The sequence below is a fragment of the Hetaerina americana genome, unplaced genomic scaffold (genome assembly GCF_022747635.1).
Source record: "Hetaerina americana unplaced genomic scaffold, ioHetAmer1.1.p SCAF_3, whole genome shotgun sequence".
In the NCBI taxonomy this organism is placed as follows: Eukaryota; Metazoa; Arthropoda; class Insecta; order Odonata; family Calopterygidae; genus Hetaerina; species Hetaerina americana.
Window position 1 is genome coordinate 104,118,258 of NW_027286874.1, and position 25,360 is coordinate 104,143,617.

The window sequence follows — 25,360 nt, forward strand, 5'->3', positions numbered from 1 at the left end:
TATTAAAACAAATCTGATATCTCCTATTAAAATAACTATTACGAAAACCTGAAAATCTACAAGCAAACTACATGAAATGTTTCACGTACTTGATGCGTTGGATTTGACAATGTATACATGAAAATCTGCAGTGAAAGGCGAAATAAATACGATTTCAAAAGGTAAAATACGTTAGCAAAAGTTCTATTTATCTCAATTTTTCTCGAAATTCAAATTAAATGGTCATTGGACCGAATAAGTTTTCATTATCTTGGGTCTTAAAAAATTACGCTCGGGAACCAACGCATTAGGTTGGGTTCGTGGCAGCATAAAGGGGTTATCTGTGATTCCAGGCGCCCGGGAGTGGCCCGAGTTCCTGGCACACACTCCGCCTGGTCGCCTCTCCTCACCTCATCGTCGCCGATGGACACGAACTCTTCGGCATCCGGTCCTCCCGACTCCGTCGCCGTCGAGTGCGGTATCAGGAGGCTGGCGGGAGCGTAACTGCGTGACAACTGCCGGCTTCGTGACGTCTGCCGTGGCCGATGGCTCGTCAGTGCCTGGCGAGAAGGAACGAAAGACAGCGTCAGACACATCTCCTTAAGAGATAGTAGAGAATGAAACTCTCGATATACAGTATTGATGAGGGGATCGGAAAATCATCGACAATTCAAAAAGCTGGCCAATTATAAGAATAAAGAAGGTTTTACCATGTAAATGGAAAATTATAATTAAACAATTTTAAAAATTAACTATTTTAATAACTACTTAATAGTAGCTATTTGCGGTTGTTGATGATCCAAGCGTGGATAATTGAATATGAGTTGAGTTCAATAGGGAATTGAAATATCAGTCACAATTATTGGAAATTTTCAAATATTTTCAAATGCAATGCCACCGCGCCAGAAGATATTCCCTTCCAACTGCACCCAGATAAAGGACAACATCTCGTTTAGCGCGTGGTAAATATCGATTTGAAATACGTACATTAATTTTCTGCCGTGAATTTGTACATACCATTCTCAAAGATTATTTGATTTTTAATGGGAGTGAGGTAGGGGACTGCAGTTTGGGAAAAAGGAATGACAGCGGGGATGGAGGAATAAGCACGAACTGCCAGAGACACGAGCATTTGAATTATGTAGAAAGAAGTGCTTACAGCTAAATCATAAACTGAGGCATGAAGCTAATAGGGTGAATGAAGTGTGGTGGAAGACACAGTGCGAGGATATGGAAAGTTTGCAAAGGAAGGGTGAAATGGGTGCGCCGTTCGGAATGATGAAAGCACCATCAGGAATCAAGAAGAGAAAACTCGAGCCCACTACTAAAGATATAATAGTAAAAGTATTAATTAAACGAGGAAATTTTCTCGAGGAACAGAGAGAGAGAGCATGATGTAGATTGGATAGCTTAGGTCCAGACCGACTCAATGGCGAGATAGTAAGGGCATTAAGGCAATTGACATCAAATAAGGCCATAGGGGTAGACAACATTACCACAAAACTACTGAAAGGGTAAGAAAATCGTGGGAGGAATAGTTTTTGTATGCTAATAGGAGACATTTATGAGGGAGGAATTTGGTCGGAAGATCTTTTCAGATCAGTGCTGGTTCATTTTTTCAAAAAAGGGAAAGGCAGCCATATGTGAGGACTAGAACTATAAGTTTGATTCCGCACGCAGCTGAAGTGGTATTCAGGGTCATCTATAAGAGGGTGGGAAGGAGGGCAAAGGATTATTTAGGGGATACTAAGTTTGGGCTCAGGATGGGGAGAGGGGTTCACAATGTAATAGCAGTAATGACGGACTAATAGAGAGGAACATAGAATACAACCAGGACGTGTTTGTTTCGTAGACTTCGAGAAGGCATTTTACAGAGTTCATTGGGTAGAATTAATGTATGTATCCAGAAAATCGGGGTAGAATGTAGGGATAGGGGGCTAATCTGCAACCTGTACATGCCCCAGACTGCTCGTGGCGGATGGAGAGCCGGGATGGGCAGTATTAGAAAGAGGGACTTCCATTATCACCCGTACTTTTCAATATATAAAGTGAGGAAATGGTGAGATAGGCATGGAAAGAACTGGATATAGGAATGAAAAAACAACAGGCGTGATTTCGTGGAAGTTATGGATATCCATGACGAAACGTATCTTTATTTTTCCACAATTTTATTGGTACGTGGCAAAACGCGTATCACCGCACTGCAGCATGTTCGTCTTGGAATGCTTATCGGTGGAGAACTCATAAAATCAGTTAAGTTTGGGGATGCAATCATACTATAGTCGTTAGCCGTCAGCCAAGTGGTTACTATAATAGATGAGCGTATTGGAAAATCAGTGTAATAGGTACCGGAGGAGAATTAACGTGAAGATAACAAAGGTAATGGGGTTTTCGAGATAAGTTAGGCAAAGTTAAACGTTATAATTGAACTAAAAACCAGAGCAGGTGGTAAAGTTTACCTATCTTGGAAGTGTTTTGAACCAAAATGGCAAAGTAGTAGGGGTATAAGAAGGAGAATTGTATTAAACAAAGAAGTTTTCATAAAAATGAGGGATTTTATGACAAGGACGTTGAGTATTGATACTAAATTAATAATTGTAAAAACTTTGATATGGAGCGTAGTTTTGTACGGCGGGGAAACATGGCTGTCGACGCAAGATGATAATCATAGATAGTGGAAACCTTTGAGATGTGGATATCAAGACAGATAGAAGTAATATCCTGGACGAAAAGAAAAACGAGAGAAGAAGTGCGAGGCATGGCGTGGGAAAGGAGAGAGAGCTGTAGGGAGAATCCAAAGGAGGCAGGCAATACTCAACGAGAGATTTTATTGGCGATAAATTGCCAAAACTGTGATGGTGGAGGCGATGTTGGGCAAGCGAGGCTGGAATAGGATAGGCATATCGGAAGGAGGGAAGTAAGTGTAATTTCAGAAGAGTTCATTGTAGCGTGGGTGGTGTCAGGTTTTATCTTTTAAGACAAAACTAATAATTGAGGCGGTGCTTAGGCATAATGATGATTTTGAATAATTATCAGAGTTTAAAGTATATTGCAGCTTTTACACACTAATATAACTATTAATGTTTGAAAGGTACAACATTATCACGAAAGAAAAATGGAACATCATGGGAAAAAAACACATCATCGCCAAAAAAGACGCGCCTGACATTATTTATGCAATTTTTATTTAAACTAGTGAACATTTCATTGCAATTTTTTGTCCCCATGAAAACGACATAGTAGAAGTAGAAATATCATTTGCATGCAAACACTCAGTTAAAAAAATATTCGATTCAATATTTGAATACTATACAACAATTTAAGAGTGTAAAAGTCATTCGTCTTGATCGGGATTCGAACCCGGATCCCTCGATGTAGTTAAGCTATGGAGGCATCCTATTAAATTCTTATATGTTCTCGATAGCTTAACTGGCTTAAGCACTCGGCCGGACATCGAGGGATCCGGGTTCGAATCCCGATCAAGGTAAATGATTTTTACACTCTGAAATTGTTGCATTGTAATGCATACTAGCGGATGGCTCTGTTAAAAGTTACTGTTGCGGTATCTCCTGCAGTTTCTGGGAATGATGAATACTGATGCTGGAAAAATTGAAACATTTATTTTTTACACTCATGAAATTGTGATTTTCAATAATTATCACGAAACCAAAATTTTTCAGAGAATATTTTGAAATTAAAACTTCCAAGTTCACGACATACTCCAAAAAATATACATGCATGCTTTTTAATGCCGGAACTAACGCTATGACGTGCGATAAACGAGAAAGTTGCTAATGAAAAAATTTAAGTTTGAATAATAAGGTTTATTTAAAAATATTGATTGCGCCACTCCAATAAAATGAACTCAGGCATGTGAAATTAATGACGCTTTTCTCCATACAAAAATATAAAATAAAGAATTAAATGGAATGGTGGGTCCTTGAAATCAAAACCCGCAAGAGAAGATGAGAAGGATGCAATCGTGACGATGATGCAAGCATTCCGTCGATTCGGAATGCGAAACGGGGTCAGAATTAAGTGCATCTCATAATTCCCTCGGGCAGCAGAGCATTTAACAAACGAGGGCCCCTTGAAAGCGCACTGGACCACGTGTGAAAAGGCCTCGGGGTGGCGCATGCAGTGCACTTCACGTGTAAGCGGTCGCCGGTGACACATTTCAATCCAGTGACGTACTGCAGGTTCGTGGACCCGAGTTGTCGAGCTACGATTCGCAAAATCTTACTGGGATACTTAACCCCGTGGGATACCATTCCATGGATACCCGATTGGATACCCGAGAAGACTTTAATGCATCAGATGACGGCGTACAATATTTGGGGAAATATAGTATACAGATTGTTGGAAAGAAATGAATTAGTGCGCGGAATTTTTTTCTTTCTAGTATAATACGAGTATGCACCATAGCCTAGTTAACGACTGAGATCAAAAATCTAGCAAGGAAAATATTTTGAGCAAAATTTAATTTTTAAAGCAGTAGAATAATGAAATTTCTTTAATTCGATTACAGGAGGAGAGTGGGCATAAGGTTAAAACGGCCGATGATATATTTTAAATATTATAATATATTTTAAAGCATTCATCTGTAAAGGTGATGCCTGATTGTCAGCGAATTTTGATGTGGCGGTAGGTATAGACCTTGCATGTGTTACAAGCCAGGCGAGCTTACCATTAGAGAAGAATCTTTAAATTTTGAAATAAGATATCATAATTACGTAAATGTACATTTTATAATGATTGACATTTCCCTCTGCCTGTGGTGATTGATGAATGACTTTTCAAAGAGTTGGTATTCACAGATAGTTACCACCGGTTTTTTCAAAATTATAAGAATGGTTTATTTAGGCACAACATTCGGATGAAATCGCTATGCATCTAGGACAATATATAGAGAAACGTTAAAGTCGCGATTTGATTTAAATTCTAGAAACGGTTGGTACAGGCGTTGTTTACATCATTAGTTTACTAATATAAGGTGGGCGGTTTTGAAATGAAAACCGGCACGTATATTTTATCCCATTCGTTAATCGCGCCAAGTATTTATCTGTTTTGATCGAGACTAAATCCAGCGATCTTATAGTTGAAAAATGAGTATGTATAATACGGATCAACAGGATAATGATAATGAACGCCATGAAACCGGTGAGCTTGAGTAACTTTTATGTAAATTGACGTTCAACGACTACGCTGAAACATAATAATCACTACGGAGGGAATGAGTCAAAAGATTGAAGAGTAAAACTCGTCGAAATCCAAGAGATTTTTTCCTCGCTGAAATATTGTTCGTTTGACGACATTTTAAAGGGTTTGCGGCTCCTCTCTTCGGCTTAGAACATACGTTACTTAGAAAAATGGAGAGCGAGGCTTTAAAGTTTTCATTCAAGTGATTGGTTAAAATGCTACCTTCACGCCCTCTCACATGGGTAACAAAGTGCCGAACTCAATTATATTATGTTATTTATTTTTGCATATAATTTTGGTACCCTGCAATCCACCACTAGAGTGTGTGGCAGGGGGTAAAAAAACACCGCAGACTAATTTTGACCCAAATATTTTTACCCATGCCTTAATCGGACAATCTTATTCTGATTCTTATCGTTCCTGGGAAAAAGGACGTCATATGTTCTACACTTAGTCCCTCTAATTTTATTGACATCATCCCTCCTACCGCAGTACGACGGGTTTATAAACTTCATATGTATTAAGCGACTCTAAGGCAATGATCACGCTCTAGACGTTGCCTTTGAAATGACTGGAGAAATATACGAGACGCAGAGAGAGAAGTTGATATTGATATTTTAGCACCCGGCAAGACACCTCTAGGGTGTATGGCTGGGGGTGAACACACACCTGAATAAATTTGACCTGAAGATGACCCTACCGCGGTCAGACAATGTCATTATGATCCCTTATCGTTCAAGGAAAAAATGACATCTTAAATCTTTCCAATCTACGCTTAATCTCTCTAATGTTTATTAGTATGATACCTCCTACCGTAGTACGATGGGGGTAATAATACATGTTCAACATCACTGCTAAAGAGACTTCCTTCCAGTAATTCAACCTTCGCTCTGGGAGTAATTCTTAACCTAGCTCCTCTATTATTTTGGATACGCTATTAAGTTTATCATAAAAAAATTTCTACAAATCTTGCTCCTCTACTCTGAACGCAATTTGGCAAACCAATTAAATAAAGACTAACTAATTAAATTAATGGATTTAAATACTAACTGATGCGTGACACATCGGCATCGATGCGAGTCACATGCAAACTTTTAAAGAAACGCTCACACGGAATAGGGGGACTATACTAGTTTCAGTTATCGCCACCAATATCATTCCTAGGCGAAGAGCGCGACATTTGAGTTCGCGGATGGAGGAGGGTGGAGGAGGGGGGGAGAAGGGGATAGCGAGCCGTGTCGACAGGGAATAACTTCGACCGCAGCAAATCAGGGCCTCTCTTTAAAAGCAACTCCACTGAACGAGCCCTCTGGAGCCCCCGTTCCAGTCCCTTTGCCATTTCAACATTCCCCTCCAACCCCCTTTTCCTCTTCGCCTGACCCCCTCTCCTCCTTCGCCACCTCCTCCTATTCCGTCTACTTCCCTCACCTCTCTTGCACCTCTCTCATTTGGAGATACTGGAGGGAGGAAGTGGACGAGTAAGGGGCTGAAACGGGAATGCGACGCTCCATTCAAAAACACACCTATACATTTTTGACATCGGATGAGACTCGGAAAATTCGTCAAGGTATCGAAGCCGTGAAGTTTATGTGTAGGAATTCATCGCTCGTTTCAATTTAAAGGACGGAAAATTTCTCGGATCTCCAGAGAGAAAAAAACGACAGAAACTGGGAAGATAATGAAAATTCTCGTTCTCGACAGAATAGTCTCCTGTGTTATTAGTAAATACCTCATTTCTCAAGTACCCTTTCTCGGATGGAATAAAAGAAGCACGACCAAACTACTTAATTTTCTACATAAATGCACCAAGTAAAAAATATTCCTCAGTATTTTGGGAAAAGTCTATTGTGTGAATTGCACCTGATAATAAACGCATCCGATTTGAAAGCAGAGAAATTATTTCGATTCCGCATATGTAGATTAATATACTTTTCAATCCTAGTACACTGGTTTTATATTTATTTAATTAAATTTTCACGTAATACTGAAATATTAAAAAAATAATAATTAATGGTGACACTACCAAACATTAAAATCCTCAAATTCACTATCACTACTCTTATTATGTTCACTCTTTCAAACAATCTCAGAAGTAGATTAAAGTACGTGCATGCTATCTGAATTGATGTGTACTCCTGGGCAAACGAAAGAGCTGATATGCAGTTACTTAATGGTCCTTATACTTGGGTTGAGATTGAGGCATAAAATCTGCAATGACACCTAATAAATTTAGGAGGAGATATTACAGAAAGTCTGGATGATATGTGCAATATGTAGTCCAACTACCATTTATGTACTATGTAGCCATGACGCTTGAAACAATACAATACATCCATAAGTAGTTAATCAAACCGAAGGCTGGGTTGAAGAGCGAAGGCACGGACGTGTGTTTTTAAGTGGGGATTCTCACGAAGTTGGATTGATTGCCGAATTGGATCGCGTGCAGCGTAGAGAAGATGGTTTGTTAAACATTGTTATGGTAAATTTAGTAGCGTATCCAAAATAATAGAGTAGCTTGGCTGAAAATAACTCACGGAGTACGGATTATATCAGAGCACACAGTAAATTACAGATTGAAGCTTTGCATAAATTGGAAGTAGGTCTCTTTAGCAGTGATGCTGAAAATGTATTATTACTCCCATCGTGCTACATTAGGAGAGATCATGTCAATAAAATTAGAGAGAATAAGTGTATGACAAATAGATTTATGATGCCATTTTTCCACGAACAATAAGGGTTCACAATAAAATTTTCTGACTGCGGTAGGGTCATATACGGATCAAAATTAGTCTTGTGCGTTCACCCCCTGCCACACACCCTATATGGCCACATACCTGGCTCGCAGGATACTAAAATATCAACATCAACCAGTTTTCACCCTCTGCCACTCACTCTAGCGGTGGATTGCTTGGTAATAAAATAATGTTCGAAGTCTAAATAAATATCTATAAGTTACGCCTGAATAACTGTGCGTGTTGCCAGAAACCATAGGCAATACCATTATTCTAATTAAAAGACACTACGATCTTCATAAAACAAATATGGTGTACATTGAGAATGGTGAAAATTCCACAAATTCAGGTGAGATACAATGGAAGTTCGTCATTATGAGAAAATTATACATTTCAAAATTTATTGTAAACTCATGACTGCCATTTGGGGAATTATGGAAACGGAAAATCACGATCATGGACTGAAATAATTGTTTTTATCAGCCAACCGTTATATGTGGTACATGCCCGCAAATATTACATTTTCATTTAGTCACTTTTGACTGGATTCGACAACACTGCGAGCTTCAGATTGGCATTCGTTTTCCACTATGTCCTCTCCGACTACGCACGACGTCCTTCCACGGCCACCAGTGAAGATTCTCAGTGTGGATTGAGTTAACCGCTCGCGTGGAAGTAGGACGTGGCCGCGCTTGGTGTACACCGAATTGGTTGGGCCTGCTGGGTTGGGTGGGACTCAGGATGGGGGACCAGAATGGTGGATAGGACTCCGAGGGGTCCTGACACTAATAGGCAGGCACCGTCGCGCACACCTCAGTGCGTCTGATATCTGACCCCTGTGATTTAAGGGTGGTGCTGGTGTTTTTTCTATGTCAATACGAGGCCCGCAGTATCAATTCTCGACAGCTATGCTCAAGTGGTAAGGACAACTGCTGCGGCCTAGTGTCGTTCCTTTCTACTCCGCGCGCAAATAATCCCAACTCCCAATTGCCCTCTCTCTGTAAATTAATTACTCATCGGTATAACGGCAAACATGGGAGGAAAGCAAGAATTAACGGGACATCCTTATTTATATGACATTCTACGGAAAATATTTTACGAACATCTCAGACCGGAGATGAATTATGAATTATTTCTAAATCTACCAGTTAAACTTTATTGACAAAGGGCAATCCCGTTATGTAAGCCTCCAGGCTAGTACAAAAGTGACTGCTTGATGTTTTTATATATTATTGAAATTCACCAAAGTATATGTAATTTAAAATTAAGCTCTTCCGCTTCCTCAACTGAGGAGGATGTGTTTGATTTTTCGGAGATGAAACTTTCACGGCCGCCGGCAGAACTCCCGATTTTATCGAATTCTTTTCCAAACTGCCCCACAGCAAGAACTTCCTCCTCCAATTCATTCCCTTGTTAATCTGTAAACTTTACATTTATTTACGGATTCATCGATTTACTTAGAAGTGCGAACGCACGAAGGTAAGATGAAAAGTTCTTGGCCTGACTTAGGGATGGCGTTTCAATCAGCGAAAATTTATGAAGCCTGCTTGGGTGCACGTGTTTATAGTTCGTAAAACATGTTTCAATTTGTTCTAAAAAAGTAGTTTGTTTACGCGCATCATTGCAATGTATGTCTTCCGTGTTTTTAGTTAAACTTGAATACCGTGCGGTCATAAAATTCTTCGTTTCGGATGGATTAACCCCTAAGGAAATTCATCCGAAGTTGGATAAAGCGTACGGGGACTAACCGTTAAAAGGCGAGCAGCTGAATATGAACGTGGTCGCACATCCCTCGAAGATGACCCACGTGAAGGACGGTCGAAAACCACAACCACACCGGAACCCATCGAAAAGGTGCTCGGTATCGTGTTGGACGATGGGCGAGTGAGATAGCTGAGGCCGCGGGGATATTGGAACGAAGGATGCGAAACATCTTGCACAAAGAATTAGGGATGCGAAAGCTCTGTGCAAGGTGGGTACCGCATTTGCTGAATGCCGATCAAAAGCAAATGCGCAAACGATTTTCGCAGTCATGTTTGGACCGATTCAAGGGGGAACCGACCAATTGAGTCCGACGATTTGTCACCATGGACGAGATATGGGTCCACAACTACACGCTAGAAACGAAACGGCAGTCGAAGCAGTGAGTGAAAATCGGCGGTTCTGCACCAAATAAAGCGAAGTCGATCGCATCTGCCGGAAAGGTCATGGCCAATGTGTTTTGGGATGCGAAAGGGATCCTGTTAATTGATTACCTTTAAAAGGGCATAAAAATTACAGGCGAATATTAATACAACCTCTTTGACCAGCTGGATGCCAAAATTCGCGATAAGAGGCCTGTCCTGAAGAAATAAAAAACCATCTTTCACCAGGACAACCCGCTGTCACCTGCACACAAAGGTGCGTTGGCGATGGGAAAACTACCGGATGTGGGGTATAATTTGCTCGGCCATCCCCCCCTATTCTCCTGATCTAGCACCCTCAGACTTCCATCTGTTCTCATACTTGGAAATTTGTTTCTAGTAAGCGCTTCGCGTCCAATGAAGAAGGCCGTAGATGAATATTTTCACAGCCTTCCAGACTCACTTCCGAGAAGCAATACTTATATTGGAGAAACGCTGGACCAAATGTTCTGAAGTCAAGGGAGAGAGGTTATATAGAAAAATAAAATAATTTTTAACTGAAAAACACAGTCTTTCATTGCCAGGTCGAAAACGTTTCACCTTACCCTCGTTGGAGTAGTGAATATTAACGCCAAGCTATTTTTCGATATTAAAAATGACGAATTGCATTCCTTCTTTACTTAAAAATAAAAGCCATTGCGATATCCATAAAAGAATTGCGGATTCCGCCACGAGGCGTGACCGTGATCTGGTGAATGGAAATGCAAATCAGAGGAACGTCTAAAATTCTCTCGGAGACACAGGGGATTTCCAAAAAATAATTTAAATGACTCCTGGAGACTTGAGTCACATTTTTCATAGTTTATCGCTGAGCATGTCTAACAGCTTCATCCATTCATAAATGTGTGCGGAACTCGAAAGAGTGAAGCGGAAAAACGGGTCTTGAAAGTGGAATTATTTATCATGACAGGGAAGAGGAATTTTTCAAACGACATATTTTATTTTTCTGCCGGATTGACGTCCCCCTGACAGACTTGGCTGTACTTTTCGAGACTCTTTGTCCAGGCATTTGCTACGCAATACGAAAACTCTTGTCTTAATTTTAGTGTCCCTGCAATAGAATATATATTTTATTACAGGAACACTAACATTTTATATCAGACCTTAAAGAAACACTGTACCATTACTGTGAACTCAATGAAAGTGCGCAGTTGTATTTACGAGTCACTTGATTTCATGACCTCAAGAGAAGAGTGGACAGATTTCTAATAATAATTCGAATAACGGTCATCACCTTTTGGAAAATAATCAAGGGACATATTTTGAAGAGAGAAGAGAAAGACTCAAAAAGAAAAATTACATATTCAAACTTCCATCTTCTACAACATGGAATCGAAGAGAATATTATTTCCAAAGTCTCCCAAACTCGAAAGAAATCAAATACGAGAGATGAATGTCCTATACTTCGGTTTCATTTACCACGTCATCGATAGGTACATATTTGTTGTCCTTCATCTCATGTCCTTCGCGAGAAGTGAGAGGAATCGAGACTTGCAAGACGAGAGGGAATCTCCGAAACTTATTACCCCGCGGATATTTACTCCCACCCCTATCTGCAATCCTCCCCCTTCTGCCCCGACGACCAGAACAAAAAGAGGATCCCGGAGGAATCCAGGCATTCCACCCGATGAGCGCGCATGGATGCGGACCGGGGGGAATTTCCCCCCCGGTCGGAGGGACGGGTGGCGAGGGGACGGGAGAGCGGTTGTTTCCCGAGAAAGGGGCAGTAGCGAGAGAGAGAAGAGAGCCCTGAGGGGATCCCAGATAGAGGGAGAAGGGAGTTGGGGTGGCGAGCGAAAGAAGGGTGATGGGTCGGACACGGGGGAAGTTTGGACGGCGGGACTGTATTGTATGGAGCCGGAATGGACGAAATGTGAAATGCATGAAATATGAAAGAGAACTTTCTCAGAACTAATATAATGGCTTAGCGAATTGCCAAATATCTGCGACCCGATTGTGTACTGCGTCAAAATGTTCCGACGGGTCAAAGTGGCCCGCGGGGGAAGCCTGGCTACGATTGGGCGTCCCTTCCGAGCCAGGAGTCACGCCTAGTCTTTGATTGGGCCTTCCTGGTTAACAACATCCTAAGAGCGCACCCTCTCTCATAGCGTGCACTCATTAATAGGCCACTCTAGGCCAACTCATCATACGACTTATCCTCCACACATCTTATTTAGCCATGTTGTACTACTCCCTGTGATCAAGGTGTGACATATTTGTAATATTATTTCTTTAGCTCTCAAAGGCCAAGAACTTGGATTGCACGATGAATATATTTGCATAGGGAGCAAATGAATATTGTGTGTGCTGAGGGAGTGCGGCAGCCTAGTGTGTCGAGCGCTCGGCTACTGAACGGATAGCCAGGGACAAAAGCTGGGTAACGCTAGACAACCTTCACTCAACCCATCCTGCGTGATTATTCACAGGAAGAAAAAGGAGCTGAATACTCTTTTCACCCGGAATGTATTCATTTTACTCGCTGAAGAGTTAGATATTTTGAGATAGATATTTTAGTACCCTGCGAGCCAACGCTAGGGTGTGTGGCCGGGGTGAATAAACACCGGACAAATTTTGACCCGAATATGATCCTAATTACAGATTAAATCTGTTACATAAATTGTAAGGATGTCTTTTCAGCCGTGATGATTAAAATGTATTATTACACCCATTTTACAACAGTAGGAGATATCATGTCAATGAGAGATATTAAGTGTAGAACAGATAGATTTAAGGTGTCATGTTTTCCACGAACAATAAGGGATCAGAATAATATTGTCCGACCGCGGTAGGGTAACATTATTCTGGTTTATATTCACCCCCTGCCACACACCCTGGCGGTGGCTTGCTGGGTGCTGAAATGTCTAAAATATACAATTTCAGAATGAAAGACGATGCCTTGTGATTTTGTTTCAGCGCAGGTTAAATAAAAACAAGACGGTGGCTGATGGGAAGGCTAAACCTTACCTTTGATTGAAACACAATTTGGCCCTACACCCGGCAGCCGGGTGATGGTGCAAAGAAGAGAATGAGAGAGAGGGAGGGGGGAAGGGAGCAAGGGAATGCTAAGCTGCACTCGGGATTCAGTGAGGGTGTGGATGGATCGGGGAAGGAGGGTAGTCCTTGAAAGAGCAGGCGGAAATGCCCACTCCTGGGTGAAGGACTAAGGGGAGTTGGGAGCTTGAGCAGCGGCGCGTAGACGAAGATTTCATTTCTTGAACCCGAGTCGGCGGATGAATTTTCCATTTCACACTGGACGGATGCCTGACCACTCTCGGTCATACAAACCAGCGACTCTTTCTCGGAAAATTAAAAAAAATACCCCTCTCTCTCTCTCTCTCTCTCTCTCTCTATATATATATATATATATATATATATATATATATATATATATATATATATATATATATATATGTGTGTGTGTGTGTGTGTATAATACATATATGTGTATATAAACATATGCATATACATACATATTATATGTATTCATATTAATATACGATCTATTTGCGCTCAGAATCTTGAAATGAATAATTCAGTTTAAGTAATTTTAATCTTACGTAAATGATCCTGATCGAATTCGACTAACGTTGACAGGTTTTGGAATGACAACCAAAAATTGTACAATGAAATAGACAAAAAAATTCAAGAGATAGAGACAAAGATAACGCAATATTCTGAAAGAGTGCCCCCGTTCGTTATCTGGAAAACAACAACGTGGCGTATATTTTATTTCCGCGGACTGAAGCCCAAAATCGCCATTCCAATCAAGCATCGCGTGACACAACTCGGAAAAATTCAACTCGGCGGCGGTTCATCCGCGCGTCATAAAGGCAAATGTTTACGAGATATACGCAATTTAATGCAACCTTCTTCTGAGATGGTGTTCTAGTCAGGACAGCAAGAATCATCGCATTCGTAAATTTTTCGATGATTTAATTAAGCCAATAATGTATCTCGGAAGGTTTTCGAAACGATAAATTATGCCCGAAAACTACACACTGTCAATACTAGTGTTGGAAATGCACTCATCCCCTTAATTTTAGAGCAACTCAGTGTGGTTAATAATAATAATAATTATCACAATCAACTATCCTTCAAAATGTTTTTACAAAATTGTAAAATCGTAATTCAAATAAAGGATCTCACACGTGAAGTTTTACAGAATATATTAGGACCCAACAGTTGCACCAAATCCACCAGCAAAAGAGAGCAATCAAGAAAAAATTGGCAACAAACATCCATTTCATAGGTTCAAGCGTTTTTGACAAGACTTTAAAGAAGAAAGTCCATTACGCAGAAACAACAGCTAATGCGAGTAAAAAATGAAATAGTAAACATCGCATTTACGAAATCACGTGACTTCTCCTCCTGCGTGTAATAATGGCGTGATTCGGTAAACAGGAAGGGGCGAAGTGGCGTGTATATTTTAAAGGGGAAAATGCAAAGCCATTATCGGATCCAACTATGATAATCCCGCTATATCACCTTCGTGACATAGGAATATTCCATTTTTTTTTAATCACTTGCCTATTGAAATAAGAAAATACTGACCGATTCAATTTGTATTTTGTCGAGATACGTCAAAAATCATGGAAAGAGTTGAGATAGCATTTATGAAAATTGTTTGGTTTGGACATTAATATAATTATTCGTACAAAAAACTAGTTCTAATATGATTTCATTCATTGGTTTCGTGAGTGCAAAAAACCAAGTCAGTTTGAATGCATGGCATTTATTTAAACTTTCGAACTGTTCGTAACCATGAACGTAATTTCGTCATAGCGCTTTGGGTGGAAAAACCCCCTTCGGAAAATGACTAATGCGCGTGTTATTTGTAATGAGGAAGGAACAATGAATACAAATACATAATATGAAACAATAAGCAAGTAGACACAATTATATAGAAGCAAACATCACTAAATATGAAATACTTGTTATAACATATAATACTTGTATAATAACGTTACACTCACTCACGGCCTTTCCTGGATGAAACGTATACTGGGAATATTTGGACAAGCTAAAAAACAATTTTGGGTTTATTAGAAGAGTATTGGGGAAATTTGATCAAAAAGTTAGAGAGCTATTTCACTCATGAGACCTTATTTATAATAAGCTGCTGGTACATGGGATCCTCATGAAGTTGGATTAATTGCCGAATTAGATAACGTGCAGCTTAGAGGTGCTAGACTTGTAAAACGTTGTTATGACAGACTGAGTACCGTATCAAAATTACTAGAGGAGCTAGAATCACTCAAGGAGCGATGGTTAAATATAAAAGATTAAATCTCTTGCACTGATTGAAAGGATGCCTCTTTAGCGATGACGTTGAAAATGTGTTGTCAGTCCCATCGCACTACCATAGGCGAGATCATATTGGTAAAATTACAAGGATTAAGTGCAGAACAGATTTAAATGCAATTTTCTCCATGAACGATAAGGGATCAAAATAACGTTGTTCGAACGCGCTAGGGGTAAAACTATTCTGGGTCAAAAACAGTCTGGTGTGCACTCATCTCTACCCGCACACTCTAACGGTGACCTGTAAATATAAATATTGAAAAAGAAATTACGGAAACAAGAAATTAATAGCTAATTTGGCAATCAATGCGTCTTGAAGACAGCATCGAGTTGAATACAAAGGACACCTTTTAAAAAAAGGCGCAAAAGGTCTGAGGGAATCTCGTTCTAAGGATACAACTGAGAATTTAAGTTTACTTGTGACTTATTGAGACAACTAATGACTTCTGGTGACAAATTATCTGAACGATTTAGTCCACCTTTCGAAGTTAAGTTTACGAAATTTGTGCATTTATCCAGTCATCTGATTGCATTAATATCTCCCCTTAGTTATCGCTACGGAAGGTTCCGAGTCGCAAATTGCAAATCCAGCAACGTAATATAGATAAAATCCAGGCACAGTCACCGACGTAGAAGGCATTTCAGTTTCAATTATATGAATTAAAAGATAAAAACAAAGAAAAAACAACGAAAAAACAACGAAAAAACGAGGCGCAAGGCAGAGTGACTTGCGCATTGATTAATCCTTGAATGTAAGAATAAGGTGACTGTGTTTGCAAAACGGGCTGGCGGTAATGAAATCCTTTTGTTTTCAAAACTAATCTCCTCACCATTATTAGATGTTTCAATTCCCAAAACAAACTCCAGCTGAACCTACTCCAAAATCTCTCTCCCTAAACAACTGAAATCAAATACCACATCACCATTATCACCATCAGTGGTTCGCCATACCATCACATCAATTTCACCATCACAGCCCACCGTACTACGGTAGAGCAGATCATGTTAATTAAATTAGAGAGATTAAGTGTAGAACAGATTGATTTAAGATGCCATTCTTTCCACGAACGATAAGGGATCATAATAACATTGCCCGGCCGCAGTATGGTCGTATTCGGGTCAACATTAATCTGATCTGTATTGACCCCCTGCCACACACCTTAGTGTTGGCTTGCAGGGTACTAAAATAGCTAACTATTCAGCGTGTAAATGCATTTATTGGTCTCTTTCTAAGGCTCTACCAATTGCCGTAATTTATTATATTGATTTCTACTCGTAGATTGCCTGTTTTTGGCTTGAATTACAGCCAAAAAGTTTTAGTGCTTTTATTCTATTAATAAGTAGTTTGAGTATTTTTTGGTCATTAGAGATTATCTAACGTTAACTCATCACGTTGAATGTGCTGTATATTATTCAGTTTTTTCGTAGTCTGTCGCTTCGGTGGTCCCTTCAAAAACTACTTCCATGAATTGCTCCAGTAGTATTTTTCATGGTATCACTAAAATATTGGAAAAACTATCTTGAATATCGGCCATTTTTTATATTAAGGAGTATAACATTAAGAAAGTAGAATGGAAGAAAGTACTGAACCACATGGGCGTTCTACGGTAAGCGAAATATCAACGAATCGTTAAAAATATATGCATTTCATCATTACTATATAATACACAAGTAAAATCCTCTGTAAAACTAACTAAAACTTGCGAGATCATTTGAGAACTGTTCGTTATGAATCAATGTAGCCTCAGGTACAACGGCAGTTTTCAGTTGTTACCGGGAACACCAGAAAAACTTTGTTTTCCATATGTTATTTTCATATTAGATTATTTTTCTCCTGGTAAATGGGACAGAGTTAAACTGGATAGGGAAGCTATCCAGAGGAAAGAAAAGACATCTCTCTTAGTTATAGCTCAGAAGCAGACGAATCTGTGGAGAGGATATTTCTTAATTACGATAAGGGAGACAATTTTTGAAAGAATATCGACGCAGAGGCGAAAGTAACAAGGCTTCATGGATATTTTAGTAGAGAAAAACAAGTACTACAAGGGGGTGACGGCTAGATTTAGGGTTTAAATGGCTTTCAGGGGGGTTGTGTTTGTGTGAAGGGGGTAAGGGCGGAGGTAATGGCAGATGCCTGCTGTGTCACTGCATAAAACAAATAATTAGAGAAATATATTCTTTCTCCACCTCATTTATATTTCAGTTACGCTGATGTAGATTTAGTGCACCTGATTAAACTATTTAAAATGCAATAGTATAGTAAGGAGCGCATAATACTTCCCTAAAAAAATGAATCGTTATCGAATTAAAAGCATTGTAAAAAAGTTCGATAATTTTGTAAAAGAAAAAAATTCCATAACCTTCGGTTTTCAACAAAGTTTCTTTTAGAAATACTTACACAGTTGTCTCATACAAAGTGATATGAGCGCAGAATATTTATAAATATTTATCTATCTATGCATTAATCTATTGGGTACGCTAGTGATGCTCACGTTCTTGTCACACAGAAATGGGAAGTTCCAACATGGGAGTGGCGCAAGAGAACGTTCTTGACGCGGGATATGCGCACAAAAAGCATGAGTTGAGGACAGTGAGAGCGAGAGGTGACTCATTTGAGGTTCTCCGACGGCCGAGGCCATTTCCACCGAATACACGAAAGCCGTGTCCGAAACACAGGGCAGAGGGTCGTCGGATGCTGGAGTGCACATCTCCGGCATGGTGTTTCCACCGGCCCCAAAAATCATATCACCCACAGCCATCTTTGGCAAAATTCTTTGCCGAAAGAAATGAATGGCAGTTCTCAAACTTAGGTGCGGTGGAGAAAGAGAGATTGCGTCAGTCGAAGCTTGCGGCAGCGAAGATTTCCTTGCGGTTTGGCAGATTTTATTCGACCAACTTAATTGTTATAAATTATTTTAAAATTATAGTTTCATCGTTCGTATACTTGTTCTTACTGCCCTTACAATGATCCCTTGATTTCTTGAACCTGCTCTAGATAAATTGTAATTGAGATATGTCAATATAGGGTTACGAAACTATTTTCGCGCATTTTTAGTGTATGTAAGTAAGTTCTTGAAGAAAGAGCATTAATTATGAAACAAGGTTCTTAAAATATTCAGTTTGTTCTTTCTGATGTCGCCTTTCCGAAAAATTTCATATTAAATTTTTATATTATGGCAGTACCGAAAATTTATTAGCTTAAGGGGTTGATTTATTATCTTTGTCATTTAGTGTTGTTCCAATATGAAAAAGATATGTTTTCTATCCTACGGTTATTTTAATATTTTAATTCTAATCTCTTACAGCGATGAATTTAAATTTGAATATATATTTCGTTACGCTAGTATTATCTTTTTATTATTTTCATTTTATAGGACCCTGCAAACCACCGCTAGGATATGTGGCAGGGGGTTAATACTCACCAGGTTGATTTTGACCCGAATATTTTTAACCCCACCGCAGTCAGACTATATTATTCTGATCCATTATCGTTCGTGGAAAAAATGACATCTTAAATCTATCTGTTCTAAACTTTATCTCTCTAATTTTACTAGCATGATATCTCCTACCTTAGTACGATGGGGTTAATAATACATTTTCAAAATCACTGCAAAAGAGACCTTGCAATTTATACAAGAGCTTCAATCTGTAATTTAACCATTGTTCCGTGAGTGATCCCCAGCCTAGCATCTCTAATATTTTGGATACGCCTATCATAACAACGTTTTACAAATCTACATTCTCTACGATGCACGCGATCCAATTCGGCAATTAATCCAACTTCGTGAAGATCCCATATACTTGCAGCATATTCTAAATGAGGCCTAACCAACGACAGATAACATTTCTCTTTAACCTTTTCATCACGTTTACCCAGTACTCTTCTTATGTATCCTAATTTTTTGTTATCTTGTCCACATATTCCCCGCATGTGTTTCACCCAGGAGAGGTCGTTAGTGATGGTCTCGCCTATTTATTTAAATGCATCTAAACATTCCATTTTAGTGTTCCCAATGCACTAGGCGTTCGGATGGGAATTTCTCTTTTTCCAAAAATGCATGAATATGCACTTTATAAAGTTTTATTCTAACTGCCAAGTGTCGCATCAGCGCTGTATAGAATTTAGGTCATCTGATAAAGCTGCTGTGGCCACAGGATTACGGATATCTCTATTAACTGCATCGTCAGCAAATACACGATACTTACTAGTGACTACGGAGTCAATGTCCTTAACGAAAATTAAGAATAAAAGAGGTCCAGAGGAATATTTTTGTTGGCTTAATTTTCATTCGATTACAGATTTGGCTGGATAATTTTAAGCTCAAATATTATGAAATTTCAATTCCTCCCAAGTCATCTAATCATTTGAAATTTAATGAAATATCTCGTTTCTGTACATTCTTTTGAGACTTTTATTTCACCATAATTTACCCTCTCCTTGATTTACTCCTTTACTAGACTACCTTTCTGCGCTACGCTGACTGCTTTTATTTCTCTCTGAGTGGTCAACGCTCAGATATTGTGGAAGATGCCATAAATATGATTCATTTCCGACGTACATGCACTCCCATGATTCTCCACTCCCACCGCCTCCGGACGCTTCACCAAATGTGTGGACGCGTGCTTCTCTTGCACCTTCCTAACCGGATAGTCCTTCACTCGGGCCCTAATGCTTCAAAAACCTTTTGCCCCATAGTCTACCCCTATGAAGGGCCATTCAAGGGTGCGTAGATGCCCTTCTGGACACGACTTAAATCAGCAATAAGCCAGCACCGTCCCCGTCCTTCGCTAGGACCAGGCAAACCGGTGAGCCCTACTTCGAGCCAAAGAATTCCTCATGCGATCATCCGCCGGTACGACCTCAACAAGGGCGTACGAAATCATGCTATAGGATTCAAATCCAGGCATAAACCTTTCGCTAATAATTAAAAGAAATTGGTTTAGCATATCTGGATGCACATTTACCAGATCTGTCTTGAAATTAGAAGGACTGAGTAGATTAAAAATAATGTAATAAAAGAATTGATAAATTTACTCTAAATTCTTCGAAGTAGCATCCTTGTACGTCCACACACCGCTCTGCCAGCGAGCGGGTTTTCCACGCCTCGCACGGCTTTTTGAAGACGGCGTCCGGACTGCTACTCAGCTCCCTCGTCACGGCCTGTTGTAACGCTTCCACCGAGCCGTGGTGACGTCCTTTCAGCACGGATTTGAGGCAGGGGAAGAGGAAGAAATCTGGTGGGACACTGTCTACAAAATTTGGATCCTCATCCACATGATGGAGAGGTCCTCTTGGCTGATCCGCTTGCGAGTTTCCTTTTGTTCGTCCGAGAGCACTCGTGGAACTTCCGACTTCGCACAAAACCTTTCTCAAGCCCATATTTTCGGTCACATCACTTTTAGGGATGCCAGGTTCATCAGAAACCATGCGAACACTTAATTTGCAATCCCTGTCCAACAAAGCCTTCCCTCTTCCAAGATTTTCGTCAATTTTTGAGGCCGAGGGGCGTCCTGGACGTTCGGTGTGTTCAAAATCTTCTCCACCCTTCCGAAACAACTTATACCACGCAAAAGCAGCCAACGGATCTATCTATTTCGTTATCACCATAAGCTGCCTTGAGCACGTCATGAGTCTCTAACCAGGTTTTTCCCAATTTCACGGAAAATTTGATGGCGTAGCGTTGTTCCAATAACCGGTTCATGACTGAACGTAACGTGGTCACGTTATAGAAGTTTTGCTAACGAACGATTCATACTCCTCAAAGACTGAGAGCTCAGTGCCGCCGGCCTCCAGCCTTTCCTGAGACTCCCCTCCCTCAAGCACTGCCAGAGAAATCGCCGCCCGTCCGTCTAGTCGAGAAAAAATAAGTCATGCTACCTTCATGACAGACCTCGTACGAGGCTAGGCTGAAAATTAATGCACACATGCTTGTAGACCACAAAAAAAATAATCTTCAGAAGCACTTCTGGTGGCATGTGGAAGTAACATTTCCCCTCAACACGCATGCGCAGATTTGAGGTCGTTACATTCATCCAGTGTATTTTGAGAAGCGGAAGTATGGAGACGTGTTCTAGTGCTATGTTAACGCGAGTTAAACAGCGTGTTGTTATCGAATTTGTAACTGCTGAAAAAGTGACTCCTACTGAGATTCATCGTCGTTTAAAGGTTTTGTATCGTGATGATGCTGTTTTATAGGTCTACTGTAAATCGATAGGTAGTAACATTTCGTGGTTGCGAGCCTGGAAAAGTCATAATTATTGATGAAATACAAATAGTACGTCCGATCACTGCCACATACGATAAACATCGCAAACTCGTCGATTATTTGATTCAAAATGTCCGGCGAATCACTCAAAAGGGTATCGCAAATCATATTGGAATATCCAAGGAATGTGTTGGCTTCAGTATTGAACAATTGGGATACCGTAAAATTCGTGCACTATGGGTACCACGTTGTCTCACAGACGAGAACAAACAGCGTCGATTGGAATGCCGTGCGCAACCCTATTTATTCCCCCGATCTTGCCAATTGCGATTTCCATTTTTTCCTTCAACTCAAGAGACACCTCAAGGGTAATCATTACACCTCGGACGATGAGGTGAAGGCAAATATTCGATAGCAGCACGCTGTTCAACTCGCGTTGACATGGCACTGGAACACGACTCCATACTTCCGCTTCTCAAAATACACTGGATGAATGTAACGACCTCAAACCTGCGCATGCGTGTTGAGTGGGAATGCTGCTTTCACATGCCACCAGGAGTGCTTCTGAAGATTATTTTGTTTGTGGTCTACAAGAGTGTGTGCATTAGTTTTCTGCTTACACTCGTAGTTCCTTGGATCAAGATTATGGATAATTTCCCCGGTTTCTAGCACATGGAAATTAATCGGCGATTCATCGCGTATTCTATAGAGATACCAAGGGGGGCTGCGTTAGGAGGGAGCAAACCGGTGGAAGTTTCTGTGAAAATTCGTCAAAGGCGTGGAGAGAAGTGGGATGGGGGCCCGGAGAGAGGTGGGAGAGAGAGAGAGAGAGAGTTTCTGTGCCCCTTCGAACACGGACTTTGGTAGCGAGCTTCACTAGGGAAAGGAGTTTATTTATTTATTTGGCTTTAAACCGAAAACACATCAAAGTTACGGTCCTTTCTATCGGATTGTTCACATGAAATAAGTAAACGGACATCTACATAGATACACGCCCAAGCCCCAAGTGCAGGAAAATCCACCTAGGCGGGGTTCCGAATCCGCGACCTTCGGGATCCGCGGCCGCCACCCGAGGCCGGTCAACCTTTGGAAGTACGCCCATGAGTCGGGTGGGAGTGGCCGGGGAAGTGGAGTGTCGAGGAAAAGGAAGGAAGAGAAGCGATGAAAGGTTTTGATGGGGCATTAAAAAAAGAGGCGCGAATGGAAAAGGGGAGAGAGATGGTGGGGAGGATGTGGAAGAAGAGCAGGGTGTTGGAGGCGGGGGAAAGGGGGGGGGGAAGGAGTAGGAACGGGACCCACCCATCGCGCTCCACCAACCCGTGTTCAAGGGTTCCCGTATACACAAGCCCGTTCCTCTCTTTGGCGTGACACATACGGAACTGACGCTCACAAACACATGGCGGAGGTGCCCTAATCCTCCCTCCCATCTCCCACGCCGCTCCACCCTTCCCCTCCCCCCCAAACAAACACCCCAGGGTGGCGGGGGCGGGAGGGAGGGTGAAAAAAGGAGTGGGTATGGTGTGCGGATTGGAAGGGGTTAGCTCGGGCGTGTGTGTGTTCCTCGGGGGTGAAGAAGTGCGCGGAGTCGCTCATTACGTGTGACAACGGAAGCCCATTAACTGGAAGCAGCTCTCGAGGGGAAAAGAGACAAGAGGGGCAGAGGGGGGGCGGAGAGGGGGACGAGGGGGGGGGGAAGGAGGAGTTGCCTGCGGAGCGCACCAAAAGGGAGGTGGGGGGCGAAGTTCGGGCCAAGTGAGGGAGGAAAGAAAAGTCCGCGTCTGTGTGCGCATCCGCCCCTGACGACCTCAAAGGGAAGGACGATGATAATATAATGAATGCATCGACTCTCCCCCCCCCCCTCCACCGGACGGATGCGATCAAACACATCCTAACGCCTCCTCCCGCGACGACCCCTGGCGAAGCGGACGGAGAACTAACTTGACTTGCTTGCTGCGGAGGCGTCGCAAACAGGATGGATGCATGACACGACCGTGGACGGCGAGAGGGATTTTTATTTCTTTTCCTTCTTTCCATCGAGCGGGGATATTTATTTTTATCTTTTCGCGTGAGTGAAAATGGCTTCGGAGGCTGAGAGTCTATCGGTGGAACTTTTCGAATAATACAAATACATAGGTACTGAAGGAAAACGTGCGCGTTGCTGCCAAGTTTCTTCACACTTCATGATGAACCTATTCTCCTCGAGGCGGATCTGTGGTTAAGACAGAAATGACGTGATAGTAGGCGTCAATTCTAAGGAATTCCATCAATTCAATGAAGCAAGGATTAATGGGTGGAGTTATTGGCTCAGGATGGAAGTGTTGTCAAAAAATATTGTCATTATGGGGTGTCCTTAGATAGCATTTCAGCATGCTCACGATGACCGATGTTCAAGACGAAGAGAACAATTTCCATTCATGCTGCTCGCGAATGAGTCGTAAGCTGCGTCCAGACTCGTTAGGCAATTGTTTCCTAAAATGTTAGGCGCCTAATGATAAGGCACCTTGAGTTAGGACACCCTACGCAGCAGTATTGTCATCTATGCAGCTAGGAATGAGGAATAAGTGGATGATGTCCGAATTTAAATATTTTGAAATTTGAGATAGATTTTGCAAACAGTGTAGTTGCAGTTTGTGTAGCTGCAAAAATTGATAATTGTTTTTGCATAATTCCGAGTTTACTTTCCAATTCATGCGGAAATCATTTATTAAAATGTTACATTTCTATCTTTTGATTTATTAGCTTTGGCGATTTTTGTACTAGTTTCGTATTCATTTTCTCTTATGAAACTATATTTAACTCTAGGGATTATCCGTTTTTTTATATTTTGCTACGATTATTAGGTAAGATAGCATTACATTTCAATATTTTCAAACTTTTTATCTTATTTGTATGGTATTATACTCCAGGGTAATTTTTTGGTCATTAAACCTTGTCAGTAATTGTTTTAAGATATGCTTTGAGTCGTGTGTAGTTCCTTTATATTTATGCATACGTTTCCTGCTAAATGTTTTATATTCATAAGTTAAGCTTAGTATCAATTCAACATTTATCTTACAATTGGTCTTTGTCGGCGCTTTTTCATTTTTGTTGGTTTTATTACTTTGTGTTCCCACCTAGTGAAACGGTGACTCCTTTTGCAAAGGTTTGGCGAACGACCTATGATTACAAAGTTGGATTCATACAGAAAGTTACATTTTACTTAGGGCAATACTAAATGCACTCTCCAAACACAACATTATGCTCGAATATTTTTTCCCGTAATGCTTATACACCAAAATAAGATTTAACAAGCACACAAACGTGGCATGGATACAAACACAATGACAAAGATGATGTTCTTAGTCATGAAATGACACATCAAACAAAGAAATATGTTCTTACATCTACATTCCAAACATCTGTATCCAAAAACTTGATAAAATAAAGTTGTTACAAGAATTAAACTACATTCATGCAAAATATGCCAAATTTCTCTTGCCTTTGAAAAGCTCTGACTTTTCCGACCTCGTATTGTCAAAGCTCTTTGTTTTTTCAACGAGTGAAGAGTCTCTCAAAGAAATTACCCTGGTAATTGTAGCCAACAAATATTTTACACTCCCGCCATGGCCATTATCCTTCGGCTAATTGCCTCGCTTTTACCACTTGGAATTATGTGGTTGCAATATGGCGTATTTGGGATACACTTCTTGAGTCCTAAATCCGGGGGCCGAAATAGAAGCCTAAATTTGCGCCCTCTCGCTGTCCCATGAGTTTGGATACC

At 40.8% G+C, this 25,360-nt stretch overlaps 1 protein-coding gene across 1 annotated transcript in view; it reads right to left on the reverse strand.

The window, feature by feature from the left end:
* The window catches only part of LOC139690490 (inactive rhomboid protein 1-like), a 96,576-nt gene that overhangs the window by 32,146 nt on the left and 39,070 nt on the right, over nt 1-25,360 (reverse strand). Inside the window, exon 5 of the mRNA XM_071587947.1 lies at nt 390-539. Within this exon, the coding sequence (XP_071444048.1) occupies nt 390-539 (150 nt within the window). The remainder of the gene's footprint in view (nt 1-389; nt 540-25,360) is intronic.